The 22,373-nt window shown below is 42.6% G+C and overlaps 1 protein-coding gene across 1 annotated transcript in view; it reads left to right on the top strand.

Moving 5' to 3' along the window:
• The window catches only part of GALNT14 (polypeptide N-acetylgalactosaminyltransferase 14), a 254,532-nt gene that overhangs the window by 98,764 nt on the left and 133,395 nt on the right, over positions 1-22,373 (top strand). Inside the window, exon 2 of the mRNA XM_053383010.1 lies at positions 9,145-9,314. Within this exon, the coding sequence (XP_053238985.1) occupies positions 9,145-9,314 (170 nt within the window). The remainder of the gene's footprint in view (positions 1-9,144; positions 9,315-22,373) is intronic.

Below are 22,373 nucleotides of genomic sequence, written 5' to 3'. Positions count from 1 at the left end.
TCTATCTATCTATCTATCATCTATCTATCTATCTATCTATCTATCATCTATCTATCTATCTATCTATCTATCATCATCATCTATCTATCATCTATCTATCTATCTATCTATCTATCATCTATCTATCTCTCATCTATCTATCTATCTATCTATCTATCTATCTATCTATCTATCATCTATCATCTATCTATCATCTATCATCTATCTATCTATCTAATCTATCTATCTAAGCTATCTATCTATCTATCTATCTATCTATCATCTATCTATCTATTTATCATCTATCTATCTCTATCATCTATCTATCTATCTATCTATCATCTATCATCATCTATCTATCTATCTGTCTGTCTGTCTGTCTGTCTGTCTGTCAGTCTCTCTGTCTGCCTATCTATCTATCTATCATCTATCTATCTATCATCTATCTATCTATCTATCTATCTATCATCTATCTATTATCTCACCTAACTAACTAACTAACTAACTAACTAACTAACTAAACTATACTATACTATACTATACTATACTATACTATACTATCTAGGCAATATATGCAAATGGCTTGATCCAGATGCATTGCACACAATCAAGGAAATGGCACTAATTTCTATATGATTGCCCAGTTTACACGTTACATTTCTCAAGACAAAAATTGAGTCTGTTTTCATGCACAAAAAACAATGTATTGTGTATACTGCCCCTTTAACATACAAATAGAGGAAGAGCTTTTTTGAGCTGTCATATTGGTTTATCTCGAAAAGAAGGTGGGAGGGCTTTGCAGTCTCCTGTCTGAGGGCTTGCCTTATTGATATTTGCTGCCAACGAAAGGCACATTTCATATGTATCTGACATGTTGTCTTTGCTGACAACATCTGGGGGTGGTGGGTGCAGCAGCAAAGCATAACATTACCTGAATGAAAAATATGCTAATTTAAAGAAGGGTGCATTTCCTTCCGTGTCCGTGTCCATCTGTATGTGTCTGTGTGTAGTTTTGGGGGGCATTCCCGGTATATGTAAGGTTTGAGATAACTCTGCTCTGGTCCACTGCCATACATCCATGATTCTAGATAGTTTTCATGATATGAAACTGTGTGGAAAACACTCCTTATTTATAATCAGGTACTACATGAAAGCAGAATATTTGCAAGGCAACTCCCCTACTCCTTTTTTTAAACAAAAGCTATAGGTATATTATGGAAAGCTGATCATGTCTTTCTGCATAAAGTGATGGAAAGTATTAATTCCATTGGGATGGTCCTTGTCTCTTGGTGGATGTGGGTCTTTTCCAACTTGGTTGTGACACAGGTTAGTAGTTATCCAATGTTAGCCATTTTCCACAAAAAAATTGGACATAGCTTGTTTTATGGGTAGTTTTCCTCTGCTTGTGGCTTTCAGTGCAATATAACATTGACTCGGGGTAGCGTGGAACTGACACATACAGTTTTATGGGGTATTTTTCTACCTCAAGCGAATTGGGGACCCCAGCGTGGTAAAATGTCCCCAAACAAAGCTGGAAGTCAGACCATTGGGCCACCTATCTCAGTATTGCCTTTTTTGACTGGCAGCAGATTTCTAGGGTTTAAAGCAGCTGTCTAACTCAGCACCACCTGTAGATGCCGGGCTTTGAACCCGGGATGTTCTGCATGTAAGACAGATGCTCTGTCACTGAGCTACAGCCCTTTCCTTCTAATGGGGAGTTGAAGATACTGCTGCATTATCGCTCTGAACATTCCCTTACATATTAGTGTTATCTTGGAACATTTCTATTTTTAGTGTTAAAAACCCCCTCTACTATTTCCCGAAGGATTCTCCAGGGATCAGTTTGTAAGCTGTTACATCTTCTTACATGTGGGATGTCTCAAATCTTTTCAGAGTGGCTTAACATTTTGGTCATTGAACAAATACATTGAACGAAGATATGTGAATTGCTCTTATTTTATACAGATAACACTTGTTTTTGAAAGGCGTTTTGCTCAGACCACCATGTCCTTACTGTATGTGTGCCTCAGCTCTGGAAGCCTCAAAGTCAGATCAAAGCTTTGCTGGGCTTGATTGTTAACGTGGAGCTGCGTACCAGCAGGGGCTCTCCCATTCTCTTGGAAGAAAATGGGAGCAACTCTGGATTGTAATTATCTGGGTGCTTAGCAGAGGGTTGGGGAACTAGTGGCCCTCCAGAGGCTGTGGGGTTCCGACTCCCATCAGCCCCAGCTAGCATGGCCAGTAGTCGGGGATGATAGGACTTGTCGTAGGGTGACAACTTAAGGTTCCCCATCGCTGACTTAACATACCAAGTTCCTCTGCAGCTTCAGGTTCAGGACACAAAAGGCCCAAACCACTGGCTTAACTTGGGCTGCATCCAACATGGCCGTTCCATCAGCACAAGGATTCCCACCTGCTCAATGGAACATTCTTCTCCCTTCCCCCCAATACCCACTAACTCTGTTCTAGGGGTTCCCTAGCCCTTTGGATCAGTTTTGAGGAGGGCACAAAGCATGCATGGGGAGAAAAGACAGGTGCAAGCCGAAAATCTTTGCTGACAGGACACGTTAGTTGAATACCACCCAGTGCCTGTTAATGATACCTAAAGTCTGAACTTTGAGACTGAGGAGGGGAGGGCTATGGTAAGGATCTTTTAATAGCTGGTGAGACTGATTAGCTATTTCCCCCCATGAGATGGGGAAGGATTTGTCCCCCTCCCTCTGCTGGAAGGGCTCTCATTCTCTCAAATTCTTTATTAACTCACTGTTTTATATAATTAATACTAGTCATTAAGCTGCAGCATTGAAAGAAAAATGGCCTAATTTCTGAGAGAGAGGGGGGGGGAAATCAAATTTATTACCAGTACACGAGAGAAAATGAATATGAGGCACACAGAGAGGAGCTGTGTGGAAGACAAATAGAAAGGCAAGTAGAGTATTGACTTGATCCTTCTCGGGTGCATGCTAATTTGGAACCTAAAGTGAGTTAGATCATAATAAATTAAATTTAGATTTCGGCACATCAGTTAAATAAGTCCCCAGATAGAATTCTACTTGAGAGGAAGAAGAGGTAATGCCTGGTGGAAATGTTATAATGAAGAACTTATCCAATAATCCATAACTGATGTTTCGTCCTGGGTGAACGAAGGGGTTTTCCTGCTTCAGTGTTTAATTCCTGTACCTCTCCTTTATCAGTAGTCAAGGAACAGGTAAGTTATCAGTTGGCTTGAATGACAATTGCTCATTCAAGCCGGTCGTAAAATTGTAGGGCTATGGAATGAGTGGAAAGTCCTCTCGCCCAGCTCCTTTACTGAGGCAAGTTCTTCCGTTCCAAAGCATGCCTTCTTAGCAATTAGTCCATATGTCACCTTGAGAGGACAGGCAATGAGCTGAAATTCACTATTAGGAAAGTCAGTTGTGGCAATTTGTCTTGGACTGTGCCATTGAGATTGCAGTTAGAAAGGAGTCACATGTGTGGGTGTGTGGCAAGCACGGAGATGCTTTGACTAGAACAAATCTTCCAGAAATGCTGGTTTGGTGGCACAGGAAATACAACTTCATTCATTTGTTAATTTTGTATCCTGCCTTTCCACCAAATTACGCTCAAGGCAGTCAACAGCAAAAAAAATACAAACAACAACAAGTAAAATACCTATAACCAAACACTGCATACAATTCAGCCAGACTTAAGCACTTTAAAGGTAAAGGTAAAGGACCTAGGCTCCATTTTTTTCAATGGATGGGAGCTCAGCAGATGCCTGACTTTGGCAGTGAAATAAATGGAAGCTTTATGGTGCTTATGAGCTGGATTGTGCCCATTTCATGGGCTGGAGCCCACCCGTTTAAAAAGAAGTGTTTTATTTTGGCAGTCTGAAAAAGAAAGGATTCTGAGGACTGTCGTCAAACCTTATAAATCTTGGGACCTTAAGTGATTCTAGGATTCACTGGATGTAACTTCTCCCGATCTTTTACTGCATTGATAAATCATGTTTTACAAGATGCCTTAAAAAAACATCAACTGTATTGATTGCACGATATATTGGACTCCTACCAAAAGCTTGCAAACACATTTCATATATCCTCCTGCTTGAAAATAGCCTGATGGGCTGGAGTGGTCTTAAGAATGAATGGCTTTCAGAACATCCTCCAATGCTTTATATCTTCAAATCCTCAGCTGTTGTTCAAAATGCAAGGATTCTTTTCATCTGTGGCTCTAGCTAGGGCAGCTAGGGAAGGTATAAGCAATGAAGAAATGAGTAAAAATGACATTGTGAGTGTCCATATTTATTCGCCCTGTCAAATGTGCTCCATCTACAAGTCAAAAGATTATTTCTTCAATTGCCGGAAACTGCAAACATGCCCTGGGATGTGAGACTTAGTCAGGGCTTCCCTGACTTTTGCAGAATTGCTGGCAATAAAGTTACACAACCAAGCTGCAGAACTGACTGGCTCCAGGTTTTTTTGGGGGGGACCCTTCTTGCAGGGGTCACTGGCACTGGGAGCCACCACCACTGGATTACTTATGGGTGGGCAACAGTCAGTGACCTGTAACGCCCCCCCCAAAAAAAATTCCAAAGGGATTTTGGTGATTCTTTGGTCTGATCCAGCAGGATTCATCTGTTCTTATGGTCCCAGCTACTTCTGCCTCATCAGCCAATTGGTTCTTGTTCTTGAAGATCGTGTCGAGGATAGCTGAGTCCCATCTTCTGGAATACGAAATTGTCAGCAAGGCAGGGCAAGAATGCCATTACACTGTTGCAGAAGCTGGGTGCCACCCCCACTCTCTGCCAAGTGGTAGCAAGATTCCAGGAGGTTCCAGGCACTCACCAAAGGTCTGTGTTCCTATGGGGAATTGAGACAGAGTAGAGACTGACGTAGCTTTAGGAAACATGGTTTACACCTTCAGTCTGCATGGAGGGAGTCCAGATTTTACAGTGTGGCATCTCTCCTCTCCCTTCTTCCCAGCACAGCAGCTAAAGACTCTCTTTTCCTGTCACTTCATACCCAGTTACCTTGGCAACCTTCCGTCTGCCCATGCCCAAGATTCCTCTTAGATGGGCCATCAACACCTTTTGAAATGTTAAGGGATCTATCCCAGATGAAGCCCTGGCACAGAAAGGAAGCTTAGCCTGTATTTTTCCACTGACCTCTAATCTTCCCTTCAAAACTAACAATGAAACATATGTTGTAGATACTTTCCCACATTTATTATGCCATTTTTGTGATATACAAATGACATGAGAAAACTTGGTATACTTATTTCTTTAACATCATTCTTGTTTATAAAACCCAATAAAAATAAATAATAAAAAATCCAAATAATAAAAATCCTACCATTATTAATTTCTGGGGTTTAGGGGGGTCCCCCCAAATCCATAACAATACTTTTCATTGATTCAGTTAGGTAGCCGTGTTGGTCTGATGCAGTCAATATATATATATATATATATATATATATATATATATATATATATATATATATATATATATATATATATATTTATATAAAATAAAAAAATTGTCCAGTAGCACCTTAGAGAAGAAGTGTGCATGCACATGAAAGCTCATACCAAGAACAAACTTAGTTGGTCTCTAAGGTGCTACTGGACAATTTTATATATCTATATCTATCTATATCTATATATCAATTTATTTGTATATCTATAGATATAATACTTTTCATTGTTAGCAGAGTTTGTCTTCCAACATATATCAGAGAAATTGAGGTGTCCCATTATTGCTATGTCCTCTTTGAAATTTGTTGATCAGATCTAGGGATTCTAGGTGGACTTTCTTTAATACATTTGAAGCTGGATTTAAAACAAGAAGAGAACTTTTGCTGGGGAGCACAAGTAGGGAGAATGCTGTCAGGCTCATGTCCTGGCCTGCCATGGTCTTCCCTTAGGCACCTGGTTGGTGAATGGCAGACCAGGAAGCTAGATGAAACTTCCTTTGGTGTGATCCAGCCGGTTTTGGCTGATGAGATGTGGAAAACAGCACATTGGTTGTCAGAGCTTTCTAAGCATATGCAGAAACTAAAGGATATAGGTGAGAAATAGGAGGAGATTCAAAGCCTAACAAGGAGATGATGAAGAAGAATGCAAGCTGCACTCTAAAGAAAGACTACAGATGGCAAATACGCAAGGGACAGAGCATTCCAGGTTTTAAAAGAAAAGTAAACAATTTAAATGGGATTCGGAAGATAACGCCGAGGCAGCAGAATTCTGAACAGAAGTTAAAGGCTTAAGGTGGGAGAGTAAAGGACTGGAAAACACAACATTACTAATCCAGCTGAGACACAATTAAAGCCCTACCTAGTATTCTAGCAGTGTAAGTTGAACAAAACAGATTTTTGCAGTATTAAAGGGTGGGTATAGCAAGATCTGTCAATAGCGTTGATTGGTTGAGAAAGTTGAGCATAAGGTGCCAAGGTGAAAAGATTAAATGCAAAGCATAAGTCAGGGGAACAAGAGCCTTTGGGGAGGGGATGCAGCTTGGTAGTGGATGCAGAAGAGCCCAGGTTCAATTCCTGGCATCTCCAGGGAGAGTTAGGAGAGACGCTTGTCTGAAATGCTGGATAGCTGCTGCTAGATAGGGCTCGTCCACATTTCCACGTGTTTCGTGCCTAGAAAGCAGGGGTCTGAGAGGTTTTCCGTTTGCCCTGGGGGAAACCTGCTCTTTAGTGCTGAATCAAAACGAACGTCAATCAGCGGAAATCTGGATTGAAGTTTGGTAGACTTGGCGGTAAAGAGTGAGATTTCCTGTGGGAAAGCAGGATGACGAGTAGAAATGTGGATGAGCCCTTAGTGTATACAATACTGAGCTAGACGGGGCACTATAAGGCTGCTTCCTTTGTTCCTGATTTTATAAGTAATAAGCAAAGGACCACGGAGCAATGCACACACAGAGAGGACCGCTATGCATGAATACTCTGTGGCTGAAACCCCAAGCCCGCGTACCTGGGAGTGAACACAGTTAGACTTAAAGGTAAAGGGACCCCTGACCATTAGGTCCAGTCGCGACCGACTCTGGGGTTGCGGCGCTCATCTCACTTTATTGGCCTAGGGAGCCGGCGTACAGCTTCCGGGTCATGTGGCCAGCATGACTAAGCCGCTTCTGGCGAACCACAGCAGCGCACGGAAACGCTGTTTACCTTCCCGCCGGAGTGGTACCTATTTATCTACTTGCATTTTAACAAGCTTTCGAACAGCTAGGTTGGCAGGAGCAGGGACCGAGCAACAGGAGCTCACCCCGTCGTGGGGATTTGAACCGCCGACCTTCTGATCAGCAAGTCCTAGGCTCTGTTTTTTAACCCACAACGCCACCCGTGTCCCTCACAGTCAGACTTACTTTTGAGCAAACATCTATGAGACTGTGCCAGCAGAAGGTTGGATTCCTTTTCTCTTGCAGCAGCAAGAAGCATTTGGATTAATGGTAGTTTAGAGAAGAAAAAAAAGATGTGGTTAGACACATTGGTCACAAACCACTGCCATTCCCCATCATGCATACCTCATTGAATTGAATGCAGGTTACAACTGAAAAGAATTGCATGGCTTCCATTCATTTCCGTGTGACTTGCACAGGCAACATTATAGGTGGATCATGGTTTAAATAAATAATCAGCATTGCTTTGGTGGAATTTAATGAAGCATGCTGCACAAATGTATTGGATTTTTTTTATTAAAGGAGTCAAAAGTCTGCAAGCATGTAGATAAGAGTGATCTTGTATAAATTTAAATGTCCAGAAGGGCTTTGATGTAGCCCCTCACTTAGGTGCTTGAGAAAAGATGTCTCATCGCTGTAATAGGAGCTAGCCATTTGGTGCTTGCCTTTATAGCCAACATGAAATGTAATATTCAACATTACAGGGGTACTTTGGACCAGTCCAATGTGTAAAGCTGATGAAGGGGACGTGGGCCATTCATTTGTCAGAGGGATCATTCCCCCTCCTCCCCTACCTATTATTACATTAAAATGTGCTGTCAGATGTGAATAAAATCAATTATGGGGTAAAATTGCCAGTTTCGAAAGCCTCATTTTGTGCTGTTAGCAGCCAAAAGGGACTTGGATACTGACTTAACAATAAAAAAGAGAGATCAATTATTGGATAAGATCACACATTCCCCCCCCCCCAGTGTTGGAACAATTGTACAAGTTTTGAATCTCTCTGTACTACACACAGGTTGAGATCAAAGAGGCTGTGCTTCTGTAATGATGTGATTTTATCAGGGCCCCATTGTGTTGGCTTCCACAATGCAGGGACAAAGCCATTGTGTGCAGCTGAACGAAAGGACAGGTTGACTCTTCAGCACGTGAGGGTATGGCACGGAGAGCATGGCGGGGATGGTTTGGGCTGTGGCTTGGGCAAGGGGTGCAGGCAGATGCTGCAATTAAAGCTGTGTTCTGTTAACACAGGCCTCTACCACCTTGTTCTGCCACAAGGGCAGATTCACGCCTTAAAGATGGATAAGTGAGTACAGTGGTACCTCGGATTATGAACTTAATTCGTTCCAGAGGTCCATTCTTAACCCAAAACCATTCTTAACCTGAGGTGTGCTGTGCTGTGTATAGATTGAAATTTAATTACTATACAGTGGTACCTCGGGTTACATACGCTTCAGGTTACATATGCTTCAGGTTACAGACTCTGCTAACCCAGAAATAGTACCTCGGGTTAAGAACTTTGCTTCAGGATGAGTACAGAAATCACATGGCGGCTGGGGGAGGCCCCATTAGCTAAAGTGGTGCTTCAGGTTAAGAACAGTTTCAGGTTAAGAACGGACCTCCGGAACGAATTTAGTACGTATCCAAGGGATAGCACTGTAATTTAAATGTAAATACAATACACCTCACCCTAGTGGAGAAGACTGTTCCTTGATGAGCTTAGTGTGCTGTCCAGGTGCCAAGTACTGATGGGCCATTTCAAGGCCCCTGCTGCTCTCCCTTCTGACAGTTCTTCATCTTTAAGTTGGACCAGATAGCCCTTCAAATAAAACTGAAGTCTGAAGGCTGTCCAAGCGCTGTATGACTGGAGACGTATTCAGCAGCAGGGGAAAGACTTTAGCTCAGTGGCAGAGGATTCACTTTCCATGCTGACAACAAAGGCATGACAATTCAGTTGCAGTGCTTCTTGTTCTGATGAGCATCCATGTTTGTACATGAACAGGGCTCTGACATCGACTGGGATGACCTCTGGAATCAGTTTGAAGAACGAAAGTACCTGACTGCCCGGAAATGGAAGGGAGGAGAGGACCCGTATCGACTATATGCCTTCAACCAGCGGGAGAGTGAGAGGATACCCAGTGACCGTGGCATACGAGACACAAGACACCACAGGTTCCATATTCCTTCTTCTCTCTCTCTCTCTTTTCCAGTTGCATATCAAAAAACACAGTTACCACACACATGCTCCTGCAAAAGGACTTGACCGTTCCTGAATTGTGTTATCGGGGAGCACACCCTAGGTCTGATGGTCTGTAGAGGCATAGGTCAGGGGCTGCATCCAACCATGTCATCCTGTTCTGCTCTCTATCCTTTCCTTGCATGTCTCCCCCTCAAAAGAAATCTGCTCTGGAAATATGGGTGAACCTCCAGAACAGATTTAGGAGCTGTACAGGGATTCAGCAGAGCGAGGAGGCAGGTGGAGTTGTGTTGCCCAAGTGTTGCACAAATAAGGACATATTCATTGGCTACAACCTCATGTTATTATTTAGTCTAAAGAGGAATCAATGGGCTCAATCCGTTATATTCTCTCACTTTTTTTGTATATCGCTTTTGTGATGCCAAGAATGCTTTACAATTATTAGGGTGGGGCGATATATTAATATATTGTCCAAAACCAGTTTGAAGTCCCTAATATGATATCGGTTTCATAATTTTTGACCTGGCAATATATCACGAATCATGGGGGTGGGTGCTATGCAAAAATCACGATGCGAAAAGAAGCGTCAAGCCGGCCATTGCTTCATCTCAGTTTGCTACTGAAAGCTCACAGAGTAACAATATATGGTGAGCATCTCAGCACTAAATCCGGTCTAGGGTGGCCACATAAAGGTGTCACCAAACAGGGGGAAATGCACCAGGAAAACATGCATGCATTTTGCATGTGATGTATATAGGTTGAAATTTAATTACTGTAATTTAAATGGAAATACAGTACACCTCACCCTAGTGGGGAAGACTGTTTCTTGATGAGCTTAGTGTGCTGTCCAGGTGCTAAGTGCTGATGGGCCACTTCAAGGCCCCTGCTGCTCTCCCTTCTGACAGTTCTTCATCTTTAAGGTAGACCAGGCAGCCCTTCAGATAAAACTCTATCCTGTAAAGTCTGAAGGCTGTCCAAACGCTGTATGACTGGAAACGTATTCAGCTGCAGGGGAAAGACTTTAGCTCAGTGGCAGAGGATTCACTTTCCATTCACAAGGTTCCAGGTTCAGTTCCTCAGCATCTCCAGGTAGAGCTGCAATAAGCCCCTGCCTGAAGCTTTGCAGAGCTGCTGCCAATCAGTGCAGACTAGACTGAACTCACTGGACCAGTGTTCAGTATAAGGCAGCTTTCTGTGTTCACATCTAGAGCAGCCTGGAAGATCCATGTGGAAGGAAGCAAAGGGTAGATCAGTCCAAGTCTAAAGTTGACAGGAAATGCTTCTGTCCTCTCCAGAAAAACCATAAGCTCCTCCTCCAGTAGGAGAGTCTGAGTAAAAATTTTTATTGAGCGATTCCCCTATTGGCCTAGTACCAGAAGAGGCACAGGGGGAACCACCAGACTGTCATCTTGCCACAGACCTGGGTTTAAGACACAGCCCTTAAATTAAATCTTAGATGCTGATTAGAAAATCCTAAATTCAGTTTCCATGTGAAAACTTTCCTCCCCCCAGCCCCCCTCCCATGTGAATATTATGGTAGGAGCCAATCTATACTAGATAATGTTGTGTTGATGCTTAAGTGCAAGCGCTGCTGAGATTCTCATTTGTTTGCAGACTATAGCCAGATGCTCTTTCCCCCAGAGGGAAGTTGACAGTCCTGATGGGTGTCAGTTAATAGCTAAGCAGAGAGCATGTCATTCCTGGAGAGAAATAACAAATGGAATATTCACCAGCTGCCCCATTGAAGATGGAAGTAGATGTAAATTGGCTGTCATTTCATCCCATCCCTTGGTCCAGATTCTGTACACCAGGGCACTGAGTTTTTGTTTGTGATTAGGGGTGTATATCAGGAATATAAGAAGAGCCACAGATGGTCCGTCTAGTCCGGCATCCTGTTCTCACCGTGGCCAACCAGATGCCCATGGGAAGTTCAAAAAAAAGGACCTGAGTGCAATAGCACTCTCCCATCAATTCTCATTGATGGAGCTAGAGATGGCACAGAACATAGATGTAGCATGGGCTAATTATATTTTCCCTCCTGATTCCTTCATGCAGTAATTGGGTTCTGGTTTATTGAAGATGTCAGGAGGATGCAGCATTAGCTAAGTACCTGAGCAAGCACATGAATTTAAAACAACAACAACAGCAGGTGTCTGGACTGGCCGATGGAGCGAGTGGGGAGCTCAGTTCGCAAGGAGGAAAGGAATTGCTCCCAGTGGGAGATACAGCCTGTCACTGGCCAGCTGCTTGGGGAGATTCAGCAGCTCCCCTCTGGCACGGCAGTGCACTTTGTGGAACAGGCTGCGGCAATGAGTCTCATTGGGAGGAGAGGCCAGGGACAGCGCATCTGATTGCCCAGAGCTGCCTGGTGGGCTAATGGAAACTGTCAAGCAGCAGTGGCTTGGGAAGCAGGGAGCATTTCATCCTCTAATCTTTTGGAGATTGTTAGTGGCGGGTCTCCCTCACAGGCATTGATGGAGTGAGCGTGCAAAACTCTATCTGAGTTTTGACACTAATGGCATTGATCAGGCATGATGTCCCAGCTGTATTTACCCAAATGCCATTTGCCTGGGATTCAGGCGTTGCTGTTGGGTAGCTCTGTGGGCTTCAGAGAGCACCCGCCTTCCTTTCCATATGCTTTAGCCCCCGTGGCAAGTGGATGAACTACTCACAGGAGCACAGGAAACTGCCTTATACCAAGTCAGACTCTGGGTCCGTCTAGCTCAGTATTGCCTGGAGATACTAGGGGTTGATCCTGGCATTCAGAGCAGGTGCTCTGCCTCTGAACTATGGACCTTCTCCAGTTCTCCCTGGTAGTCTTCTTTCTTTATTAAATTCAGCAGACACTCTCCTTTGCAGGAGCTCTGAAGTGGTGATTGCCTCTGGTTCAGGTTGGGACCTCAAAGCCCCAAGCTCCATAAAAAGAAGTTGGGGCTGCCCTCTCTCTAGCACACCCTTATCAGTGTAGGCCCCAGAATGTGCCCTCTAACAACTTCCTTACTTACCATATAAGCAGTGCTATTTTTCTAGAAAAAGAGGTGCTGGAATTCACCATGAACACCTCCCTTGTTCTTTTAGAATGGCAATGGCACCCACCTGAAAGGTGCCAGAACTGAGTTCTGGCTCGAAAAAAAAGTCCTGCATATAAGATTGATTTTTATGTGCTTAGTGTAGGCTAGATTGTTCCCATTGGTAGAAACTAGAGAGTTCAGAAGTTAGTGGTCAAGTTCACAGGGTATCTCCGGAAAATATTTCTCATGCATGTCCCAAGTTGAAGATAATGAATGGATTGCACAACTCACATTCAGTTCAATAAGGCTTTTGTCTTTGACACATCCCTTTGCTGGAAGTGCTTGGAAAAGTAAGAAGGTTTTTTTTTTTGGTGTGTGTGTTCACATGTAAGTTGGGGACGCGGGTGGTGCTGTGGGTTAAACCACAGAGCCTAGGGCTTGCCGATCAGAAGGTCATCGGTTCGAATCCCCGCAATGGGGTGAGCTCCCGTTACTCGGTCCCAGCTCCTGCCAACCTAGCAGTTCGAAAGCACATCAGAGTGCAAGTAGATAAATAGGTACCGCTGCAGCGGGAAGGTAAACGGCATTTCTGTGCGCTGCTCTGGTTGCTGTTGTAATCTTTCCGAATAATTTTTTATCAACTGCTTCTAAGAGAAGCAAACCAGTGTTAGATCAAGAGATGAAAGGTTCTTTCCCGGATTAGCAACTGGATGAAAAGATGGTATGTGTGTGTAAGTGATCCATTTTAGACAACTATGTGAAAGAGATAAACATCAAGTTGCCCTCATGCTCTTTGTTGGAAATAGAATCATTGCACAGCATATTCGTTCCGACTGGAAAGCAACCCAGACAGCCAGGTGGCAAAATTCACCAATGACCCAGAATATGACATAATTGTCCACAGCAGACTGTGAGGATGCGAAAGGATTTCATAGCCCTGGAAAGAATGATCATTGCAATGGCAGATAAAATTAAATGTGGATAAACATGGTGGGTCTCAATAATTTAAACTGATGGGGCTCTAAATTAGCTGCTGTCTTGCAGGAATTGCTAAGTCTGGGTCTTGAGTCTACTGCGGCCAGCTTGCTGAATAAATCAGCTCGTGGCAATTCAGCTGTCAGAATGAAAGGATACATTAGGAAAAGAATAATAAAGCAAATCTCTTTGGTAAAACTGTACCTTCAGTGCTAGGATGGTAGCTGAAGGCAATCCACCAGGCCTTGTTTCTGTGCACACTTCCACTAATTCCAGTGTTTGGGGAACAGGGAAGGCTAATGGAAGCTCTAGTAAAATGACTTCAGATTGCACAGCAGCATAACTTAGTGGGTTGTACTCTGGTAACCTCTAGACTGTAAAACTGGATAGTGTGTGTGTGTGTGTGTGTGTGTGTGTATTGTATTATATATCTCTATCTAGCCAAGAGTGAGAATAGCATTTCTAAGATGATACTCCGTCTATAAATAAAGAAAATCTTCCAGCTGCAAGTGGAATTGTTTAACATTGGTCTATAAAATGGTGTATGAAAAATGGAAAACAAAGCACATGAAGGTGGAATGTCTTTTAGAGGAAATAAGTGTAAGATTTATTGAATTTGATCTTCTTGGAGCAGTAATGGAAATCACACAGTTTCAGTCAATGAGTGTCTGAAAAACCCTGACTTGGAAGGAGGCAGATTAAATGACCTAATAGGTCATTTCCATTTTGCATTTCAATGATTCTTTATTTTCATGTTGTTTGGGGCAACTGCCCCACCTGCAACTCATTGATGAAAACAAAAAGATGTCAGTAATATTCCCTCCATTTTCTCCATTTCCAAATCCTTGGAAAATGGGAATGTTCTCACGACATGTTCACCCAGCATAATGGCAGGAGGAACATTAAAAAAAATGCCTTTTTAAAAAGCTTGCTGTGATCATCCATTGAAATTCATGCATTTATAGAGTCAGGCAAGAAACATGATGATTGGACCCTTTCAATAAGATTATCACTGTGTCAATGGATAGGCAAGTAGCTAAAAGGTATTTTGAGTGCTGGGAACATGCAAAATAAGAAATGCAGGGCAATCACAGTATAAGTGTGCACTGACGTTCTGTGATAATATAACGGGATCTGGGAAAATCTGGAAATAGAAATTCTTATGAGAGTGAAGCCCTTAGACCCTGCCAAGTTTCCTGCTTTGTCCCCCAAGTTTTTGGTGGGATATTGCAGGTGCAACATTGCAAGGAAGGAAGCCAAGATGATGTTTTGTGGAACAATTATGGAAGCTGTGCTTTGCTTATATACTTGTAGATAATAGCTGCAATGGAGTGGAAATATGGTAGGTAGCAGCAGTAGTCAGTTGTTACTTTTCTGTAATCCTCAGCTGCAGCAACTAACATCCTTTGGTGTAGAAATCTAATATAAATAAATGAATTTACTTCTACTTTGTGGCCAGTAATAATATCAACCTTTAGATGAGTCTTAAACTTATCTTAACACAACAATAGTTTGTTTTGGAATGGGACAACGACCTGTAGGAAAATTATGTGAACAACCCACATCACCAATAAGAGCCATACCACTGATACCGGAACTACCATATTTTTCGCTCCATAAGACGCACCAGGCCACAAGACGCACCTAGTTTTTGGAGGAGGAAAACAGGAAAAAAATATTCTGAATCTCAGAAGCCAGAACAACAAGAGGGGAGGGATCGCTGCGCAGCGAAAGCAGCAATCCCTCTTGCTGGTTTGGCTTCTGGGATAGCTGCGCAGCCTGCATTCGCTCCATAAGACGCACACACATTTCCCCTTACTTTTTAGGAGGGAAAAAGTGAGTCTTATAGAGCAAAAAATACGATACTTAAAAACAAGTGAACATATTAGGTCAATATATTCCTCCACACTCAATTCCATTTCTTCATGGGGACTTCTTGTCACCAATCCTTTGTTCACCTTTTCCTATAAGTACAAGACCTCTTTCTCATATCTAATAATAAAACAGCATTGCTATTACTATTCTTCATAAACAGAGAAACGATCGCATCCCACTATCTTTTCGATTCTCTTCTCATAAATACATACATACTGGCAAAAGCAATAATAAACTTGGAGCCAAAATTGCACTGTAAATCATCTCCTGCCTGCCCCATGTGTTTTTTTGTGTTTGTGTGTGCGTGTGCAATATCTGGAATAAAGTCATACACTCCAGCTTGGCAGGCTAGAAATGTAACAGTGAGTGGGATGAATTGCCCACAGCCAAAAGAATTCTTCCTGATTGCTTTTGGGTCTCTGCCATCTGCAGCAGACACCTCCCAACGAGTCGAGGCATGCCAGTGTTCCATGGCTTTGTGGCTCCATATGCTAGCCCCGCTGACCTCCACCTTCCAAATGCTCCATTGGTTTTATAGATATACAGTAGCTGCCACTATTGCTAGTTTCTGCTGGTGACATGCTGGTTTTGACTCAGCAGTTGTTATAAACAAGGGAGAAGTGCAAAAAAGATGGAAAGGGAAACCAAACAGGGGAGGAAATCTGAATATTTCAAGGAGTGCAGTTCAAAAAAATGATATTTTAAAATTATTCATAGTTTTGATAGCACTATGCAGCTTATAACATGAACAGATGCCAGTGCCTTATAATGAGAGCCATTGATTCATCTAGGTTGGTATCATCTACTCTGACTGGTAGTGTCATGATTTCAGGCAAAGATGTTCCCCAGGTCTACTAGATCCTTTAGTAGAGAATAATCTGGGGGTGAAGGAGAATTTAACTGATTCTCTCTATTAAAATGGGAGCAAACCTAATTCACATCTCCTAGACTTTTATGTCGTAAGCAGGCAGTTATCAAGCAGATAGCACATTTTGGCAAATTTTGCAGTGCAGTTTCATTTCAAGAAATGCACACGACATGCAAATTGTGTGTGTTCAAAAATAATGTCTTTTAGGAGAAAGTGCCTACAAATGGCATACATAATGTGTTTTTTTAAGGAACAATGGATACAACTTAAATGTTGACTTTAACTTGTCATATCCACAGAAAATGAAGGGAATGGATTTATGGTTGAATGCCTGTGAAAGTGACAAAAAAATAGGCTGATCTGTCCATCCCTAGATTGAACCCAGGACCAAAGCATGTCCGCCATGGGGGAGCTAGTAGCTCCTTGTCTTGTTAAAGATGGGATTGCTTCTTCATGATTTGAATTGGGGACTCATCACATCCAAATCATTCCTTCATTTCAAAAGTCTGTCATCAAATAACCCTTACCCTGGTCTTCCTTTGAACAAGTATGTGAGAACAATAGGCCATTTTAAGTCCCGTTTATACAGAGAATGGACTGTAGCAAGTTGTTTTTTGTAGCCTGCTAGTCTTGATCTGTGACCTGAACCTGAATATTTGAAGCCTGGCTTAAATGCTAAGTAGTAGAGATAGATCGGTGAATTCACAGTATGACCCCATTTCAGAGCCAGGCGACTGTAATTCATTGATAAGAGCCCAATTCTTTGCAGGTAAAAGACTCCAGGTACAATCTCTGGCATCTCCAGTTGAAAGGATCAGATAGCAGGTGATGAGAAAGACCTATCAGGACCTTGGACAGCTACTGCCAGAATCGAGGATACTAGGCAAGGAGGACAGACAAATTGTCTTACCATAATAATGCAGCTTCCCATTTTTGGTACTTTTTCTGATCACAGGCAGAAGTGGAAGCCAGCATCCAGCAAAAAAGGCAAAGAGGAGATAAGTGGCAAGTATTGGGAGGAAAGTGGCAAGTGTTTCTAGTTCTGGTTTATAGTTCGCCAACACAATATCCAGGCTGATCTCAGTAAGGTTGCGTACACAGCATACATTTAAAGCACATTTCCAACCCCCTCCCTCCCCAAAGAATTGTTTTAAAGGGACTGGGAATTTTAGTTCGGTGAGGGGTAAACTATAGTTCCCGGGATTCTTTGGGCGATGAATGTGCTTTAAAGGCATGTTCTTTATGCAGCCTATGATACAAGACACACAAACCAGCTCGTAGATCCTAGCTGGCAAGGGTTAGATTAGTCCTGTGATTCAGTAAGATGAAAAATGTCTAGCTGCCTTTCCCATGCTGCCTAAATGGTTAAATCTTGTGCAGCCACATGGCCTCCCAGGCCCAATACCTTATTGCTCAGACCATGGTTTCAAAATGAGGTTGTTGTTGAGAGAGGGAAATGGCGCAGCAGCCTGGGATGGATTTCACAGAGCTACCTTATGGCCATGAAAACAAACATATGACTTTTGCTGCTTTTAAGATAAGTGGAAGCAATTAGATTTAAACACAATGAGCCTTTGCTTTGTAAGGTCTCCACAATCCCTATTGATTTCTCAGATTGCCTTGTTTTCTTCTTCCATATTTAGTTAACTTTCTCATGTCTGCAAACCTGCTTAGAGACTCAGGGTTGAGGCTCCCTGCGCCAAAGGTGGCACGTGTCTTTGGCAAGCACAATCTGCAGGCTGACATTGGGGGGTGTTGGTGGGGGAATACATTCTGCCAAAGGTCCTTTTTCACAAACGGCTGATTCCGTGGCATCTTTTTGAGGCAGAGCAGATAACATTAGCCAAAGCTCTCAGAGGGACGAGATATGAAGCTAGCAGCCCTTTGATGGGAAAATATATTGCAGCGTTGTGCTTGTTTCGCATTCACAGGGCTGATGGTTCATTTTGATCCCTCTCTAAGTGGGTTTTGTCTAGCAGGCACCGGGAAAGTAACTAGATTTGGGGGGAAGGAGACAAGGCAACGAAATCAAGAGTGGAGCATTTATTGGCATGGGGTGACGTTTAAATCTAATTGCTTCCACTTATTCCTCAAAGAGGAACTTTCTTTTTGAAGGGTCAGTCGCAGGAAGGACGGCCATGGAAATGTGACAGTTTTATAATGCGATTCTGCTTTGAAATGTGCAAATACTTTCCCCGTTCTTTGGGGACTGTTCAAACTGTCAGGCGTGCAAATGCTTCCTTCAGTTGCAGGGCTCAAGATGGTTTCATTTTGGCTCATGCATGACTGCCAGCAATATAAATAGATTCTGCATATTAATCCCGAACTCATTTGTGCCCTGTTAGATGGTGAGCTTTCTCCACTTGTCTTTAGCAAGGCATTTGCACAGTGGAGCACAGGTTCTTGGGAGGATTACTGTGTTTTCTTTAATTGGCACCCCTATAATACTGAGATACTAGAAATGAAGCGTTAAGGTCTACTCGACAAAGTCTGTGCAGGTTACAGGTTGCTATTATCACCAGCTGAGTTTTCTGATTTCCTTTAGAGGACAGATAAACTCCAACCTTTCAGGTTAGGATGGGTCATAGCAGAGTGGTGAAGTGGTGCTTTGCATGCAGAAGGCTCAATCTGTTGCATCTCCTTCATATGCCTTCTCCTCGAGAGGTCCGTAGGGTGGCAACACGAGAACAGGCCTTCTCTGCAGTGGCTCCCCGTCTGTGGAATGCTCTCCCCAGGGAAGTTCGCCTGGCACCTTCATTATACACCTTTAGGTGTCAGGCAGAAACGTTCCTTTTTAACCAGGCCTTTGGTTGACCTGATCCACATCCTATACCCTTTTAAAATGTGGCTCTTTTTGTGTGTGTGTGGGGGGGTTATTATTGTGTTATTGTTTTTATTTTGATTTTATATATTGTGATCTGCTTTGTGAACCGCCATGAGACCTCCAGCTATAGGGTGGTATATAAATTCAATTAGTAATAGTAGTAGTAGTAGTAGTAGTAGTAATAATAATAACAATAATAATAATAATAATAATAATAATAATGGGGATGGGAGAGAACCTTGTCTGAAACCCTGGAACCCCACTGCCGTTCACTGTGGTTAGTACTGAGCTAAACGAACGAACTCAGCATAAGACATCTTTGTATATTCCTCATTTGGGACCAAGTAGGTTTATGATAAATCCCCTTTTTATTAAGAAGGGAGGAGCTATATCAGTGTGGGGTCCATCTATCTTATCCCACTGAATGCCAGTTAAATAACAAAATATGCTTTTCTTTGCAATGTATTAAGCAAACCCCAAGTTCTCCTTTCTGTTCAATGCAACTCTCAAATGATGCCAAAGACAGATGGGAATTTTCTTGTCCAAGAATCCCTGGCCCCTGGTCTTGTCTAGTGACCAGGGGTCACTATTACACTAGCTCGCAACAGGTTACTTGGCATACAGAAGGGTAGTTCCCCGGCAGTTCAAGATTACAGCATAGTTTTTGGTGCGTTTTTTAGAAGGTTTAAAGATTCTTCCCAACCTGATCCTGCTAATCTGGCTTTCCACAACTATTAAATATAGGGGTTTTTTTGTTTTTGTTTTTAAAATCTAAATTCAACATGTGTTGCATCCAGTATTCTATTGTTGCATCTTCCTTGGACTTTCACTATCTGTTTAGCCACTAACGTGGCTCTTTCCTCATGACCTTTTGGGCAGACTCAAACTGCAGGAACAATACATCGCTAAGGAATGGGGGAATATGTGGTCCTCCAGAGGTTATTGAACTTCACCTCCCAACCCAACTACCATAGCCAATAGTCAGAATATTGTAATCTGAGGGCAAAGTCATGTTAGAGGTACCAACTTGGCCTGCAGTGCAACTATCAGAATTTTTAAAAATTCATTTTATAACACAAATAAACAACACAAACAGGAAAACAAACAATAAAAACAAATTCTTGTCTTATCCTTATTTTTTCTAAACATTGTTAGATGGGCTTCCCCAAGTCCCCCCTATCTGATTTTCATTTTACCTCATCTTGAGCAGTTTACATATATCATAATTTCTAACCATTTTTTTTATCACACTTACTTTAACCATAAAAATCTTCACATTTTATCACTTGCAAACAATACTATTTTAAAATACACTATCTTCTACTTCTAACCCTACAGCCTAAATCCACTTCCAAAGCTATTCTAAGATTTAAATATTAACATTTTTTTTTCAAATATTCCTTAAACTTCTTCCAATCTTCTTCCACTGTCTCTTCTCTCTGGTCTCGGAGTCTCCTGGTCAGTTCAGCAAGTTCCATATAGTCCATCATCTTCATCTGCCATTCTTCTATAGTTGGTAAATCTTCTTCCTTCCAATTCTTCCCTAGCAATATTCTTGCAGCTGTTGTGGCATACAGAAAAAAAGTAACATCTTTTTTGGGGATTTCACCCCCCACTATACCAAGTAAAAGGGCTTCTGGTTTTTTAATAAATGTGTTTTTCAACACTTTTTTCAGTTCATTATAAATCCTTTCCCGGAAGTCTTTTACCTTGGGGCATGTCCACCACATGTGGTAAAAGGTTCCTTCTTTTTCTCTGCATTTCCAGCATGAGTGTGATACATTTTTGCTAACTTCACTGGTGTTAAATACCATCTATACATAATTTTCATCAAATTTTCTCTTAATACATTACATGCTGTAAATTTAATTCCTTTTTTCCATAATTTCTCCCAATCCACCATCATGATATTGTAGTGCAACTATCATCCCTAATTGTCGAGAGATCTCATAATGAGCGCTGTGCCTGGTTCTGTATTGCATGCTTGCCTCAACCCACTGGTTTTGGTTTTGTCATGAGCGTAACAGTCATTTTGCAAAGAACTGGGTGGGGAGGTATATGGTGAGGACTGTGAATTGTCCCTCCCAGGAGTCCCTTATGTTGGCTGAGTGGAAAGTGAGCTGTGATAGTTTTTCATCCTGCCAGCACCATGCCCCCCCTTCAGTGGCCCCTCTGCTATACCTATGACTCCTCTCCTGAATCATCTTTGAAGTCTTTGTGCATATTCTGGAATAAACAGTGTGGCAATTGTGTCTCTAGACAGCCTAGTAAGAATGACTGGCCCCGTACGCAGCAAGTCCTTCTTTGATTGCGCTGCTGTGCGCGGGGGATTTTGAGCTTCTTCCTTTCATGTTTTTGTTATAAGCTGCTGTTTTCTGCAAGCCAAAGCCAACAATACGCAGCCAGCAGTATCCTTGCATTGTTCTCCTGCTCTTAATCTGTAATCCCAGCTGTCTGAATGTTCTCTGAGGACCCAGAGGCTTCACACCATTCTTATTGTCTAAATAAGGGGTGTGATTTGTTCTACCCTTGAGATGCAGCCATGTGATGAAAGCAAAAACATTTGCATTAGGAAATGAAATAAAAAGAGGATAGTCACAGACAGATGAAGCCCATCACATGCGAAAAGTGTGCGTTCTTGGGAATTTCTCACAATTTTTTTCCTGGCCTGCAACAGAACAGTGGTAAGGGAGGCCTAATATCCCAGAAGCAATCACGTAGGATCTCTCCCCCTACCCCACCCCGCCAAAGCAGCACAATTGCTTACGTTGAAAAGTAACGTTCAGACAGAATTTCAGGCGTCTTAAAGCAATTTTTGGAATGCATTTTTAGCAGCCAAAATCAGCTAGCCATGATTACGCCGTGACCTTGCGGGTTCCTGGAACGTTACCATTGAGAAAGAGAGAATGGAAGACATACCAAATTTGCATCTAAATATGGCCATGATGACTTCTCCCAATGAGATTTTTAGTGAACTGTCATCATCATTTCATTTCACGAGAGTGGTCATATACGAGAGCTCTTCAGCATTTCCGACATTTAATACGTGATATTTGAGCTCCCCGGGGAAATTGTGCTATGTTCTAATAAAAGATGTGAGGATGAGCTCCCTCCCATCAAAACCTGCTGGACATAAGTAGAAATTAAAATGTACGCAGTTGTTAAAGGTAAAGGTAAAGGTACCCCTGCCCGTACGGGCCAGTCTTGACAGACTCTGGGGTTGCGCGCCCATCTCACTTAAGAGGCCAGGGGCCAGCGCTGTCCGGAGACACTTCCGGGTCACGTGGCCAGCATGACAAAGCTGCATCTGGTGAGCCAGAGCCGCACACGGAAACGCCGTTTACCTTCCCGCCAGTAAGCGGTCCCTATTTATCTACTTGCACCCGGGGGTGCTTTCGAACTGCTAGGTTGGCAGGCGCTGGGACCGAGCAACGGGAGCGCACCCCGCCGCGGGGATTCGAACTGCCGACCTTTCGATCGG

This window comes from Podarcis raffonei, chromosome 3, assembly GCF_027172205.1.
Source record: "Podarcis raffonei isolate rPodRaf1 chromosome 3, rPodRaf1.pri, whole genome shotgun sequence".
Taxonomy (NCBI): domain Eukaryota; kingdom Metazoa; phylum Chordata; class Lepidosauria; order Squamata; family Lacertidae; genus Podarcis; species Podarcis raffonei.
The sequence above is the reverse complement of the archived record's forward strand: the minus strand, read 5'-3'. Positions and strand labels throughout refer to the sequence as shown.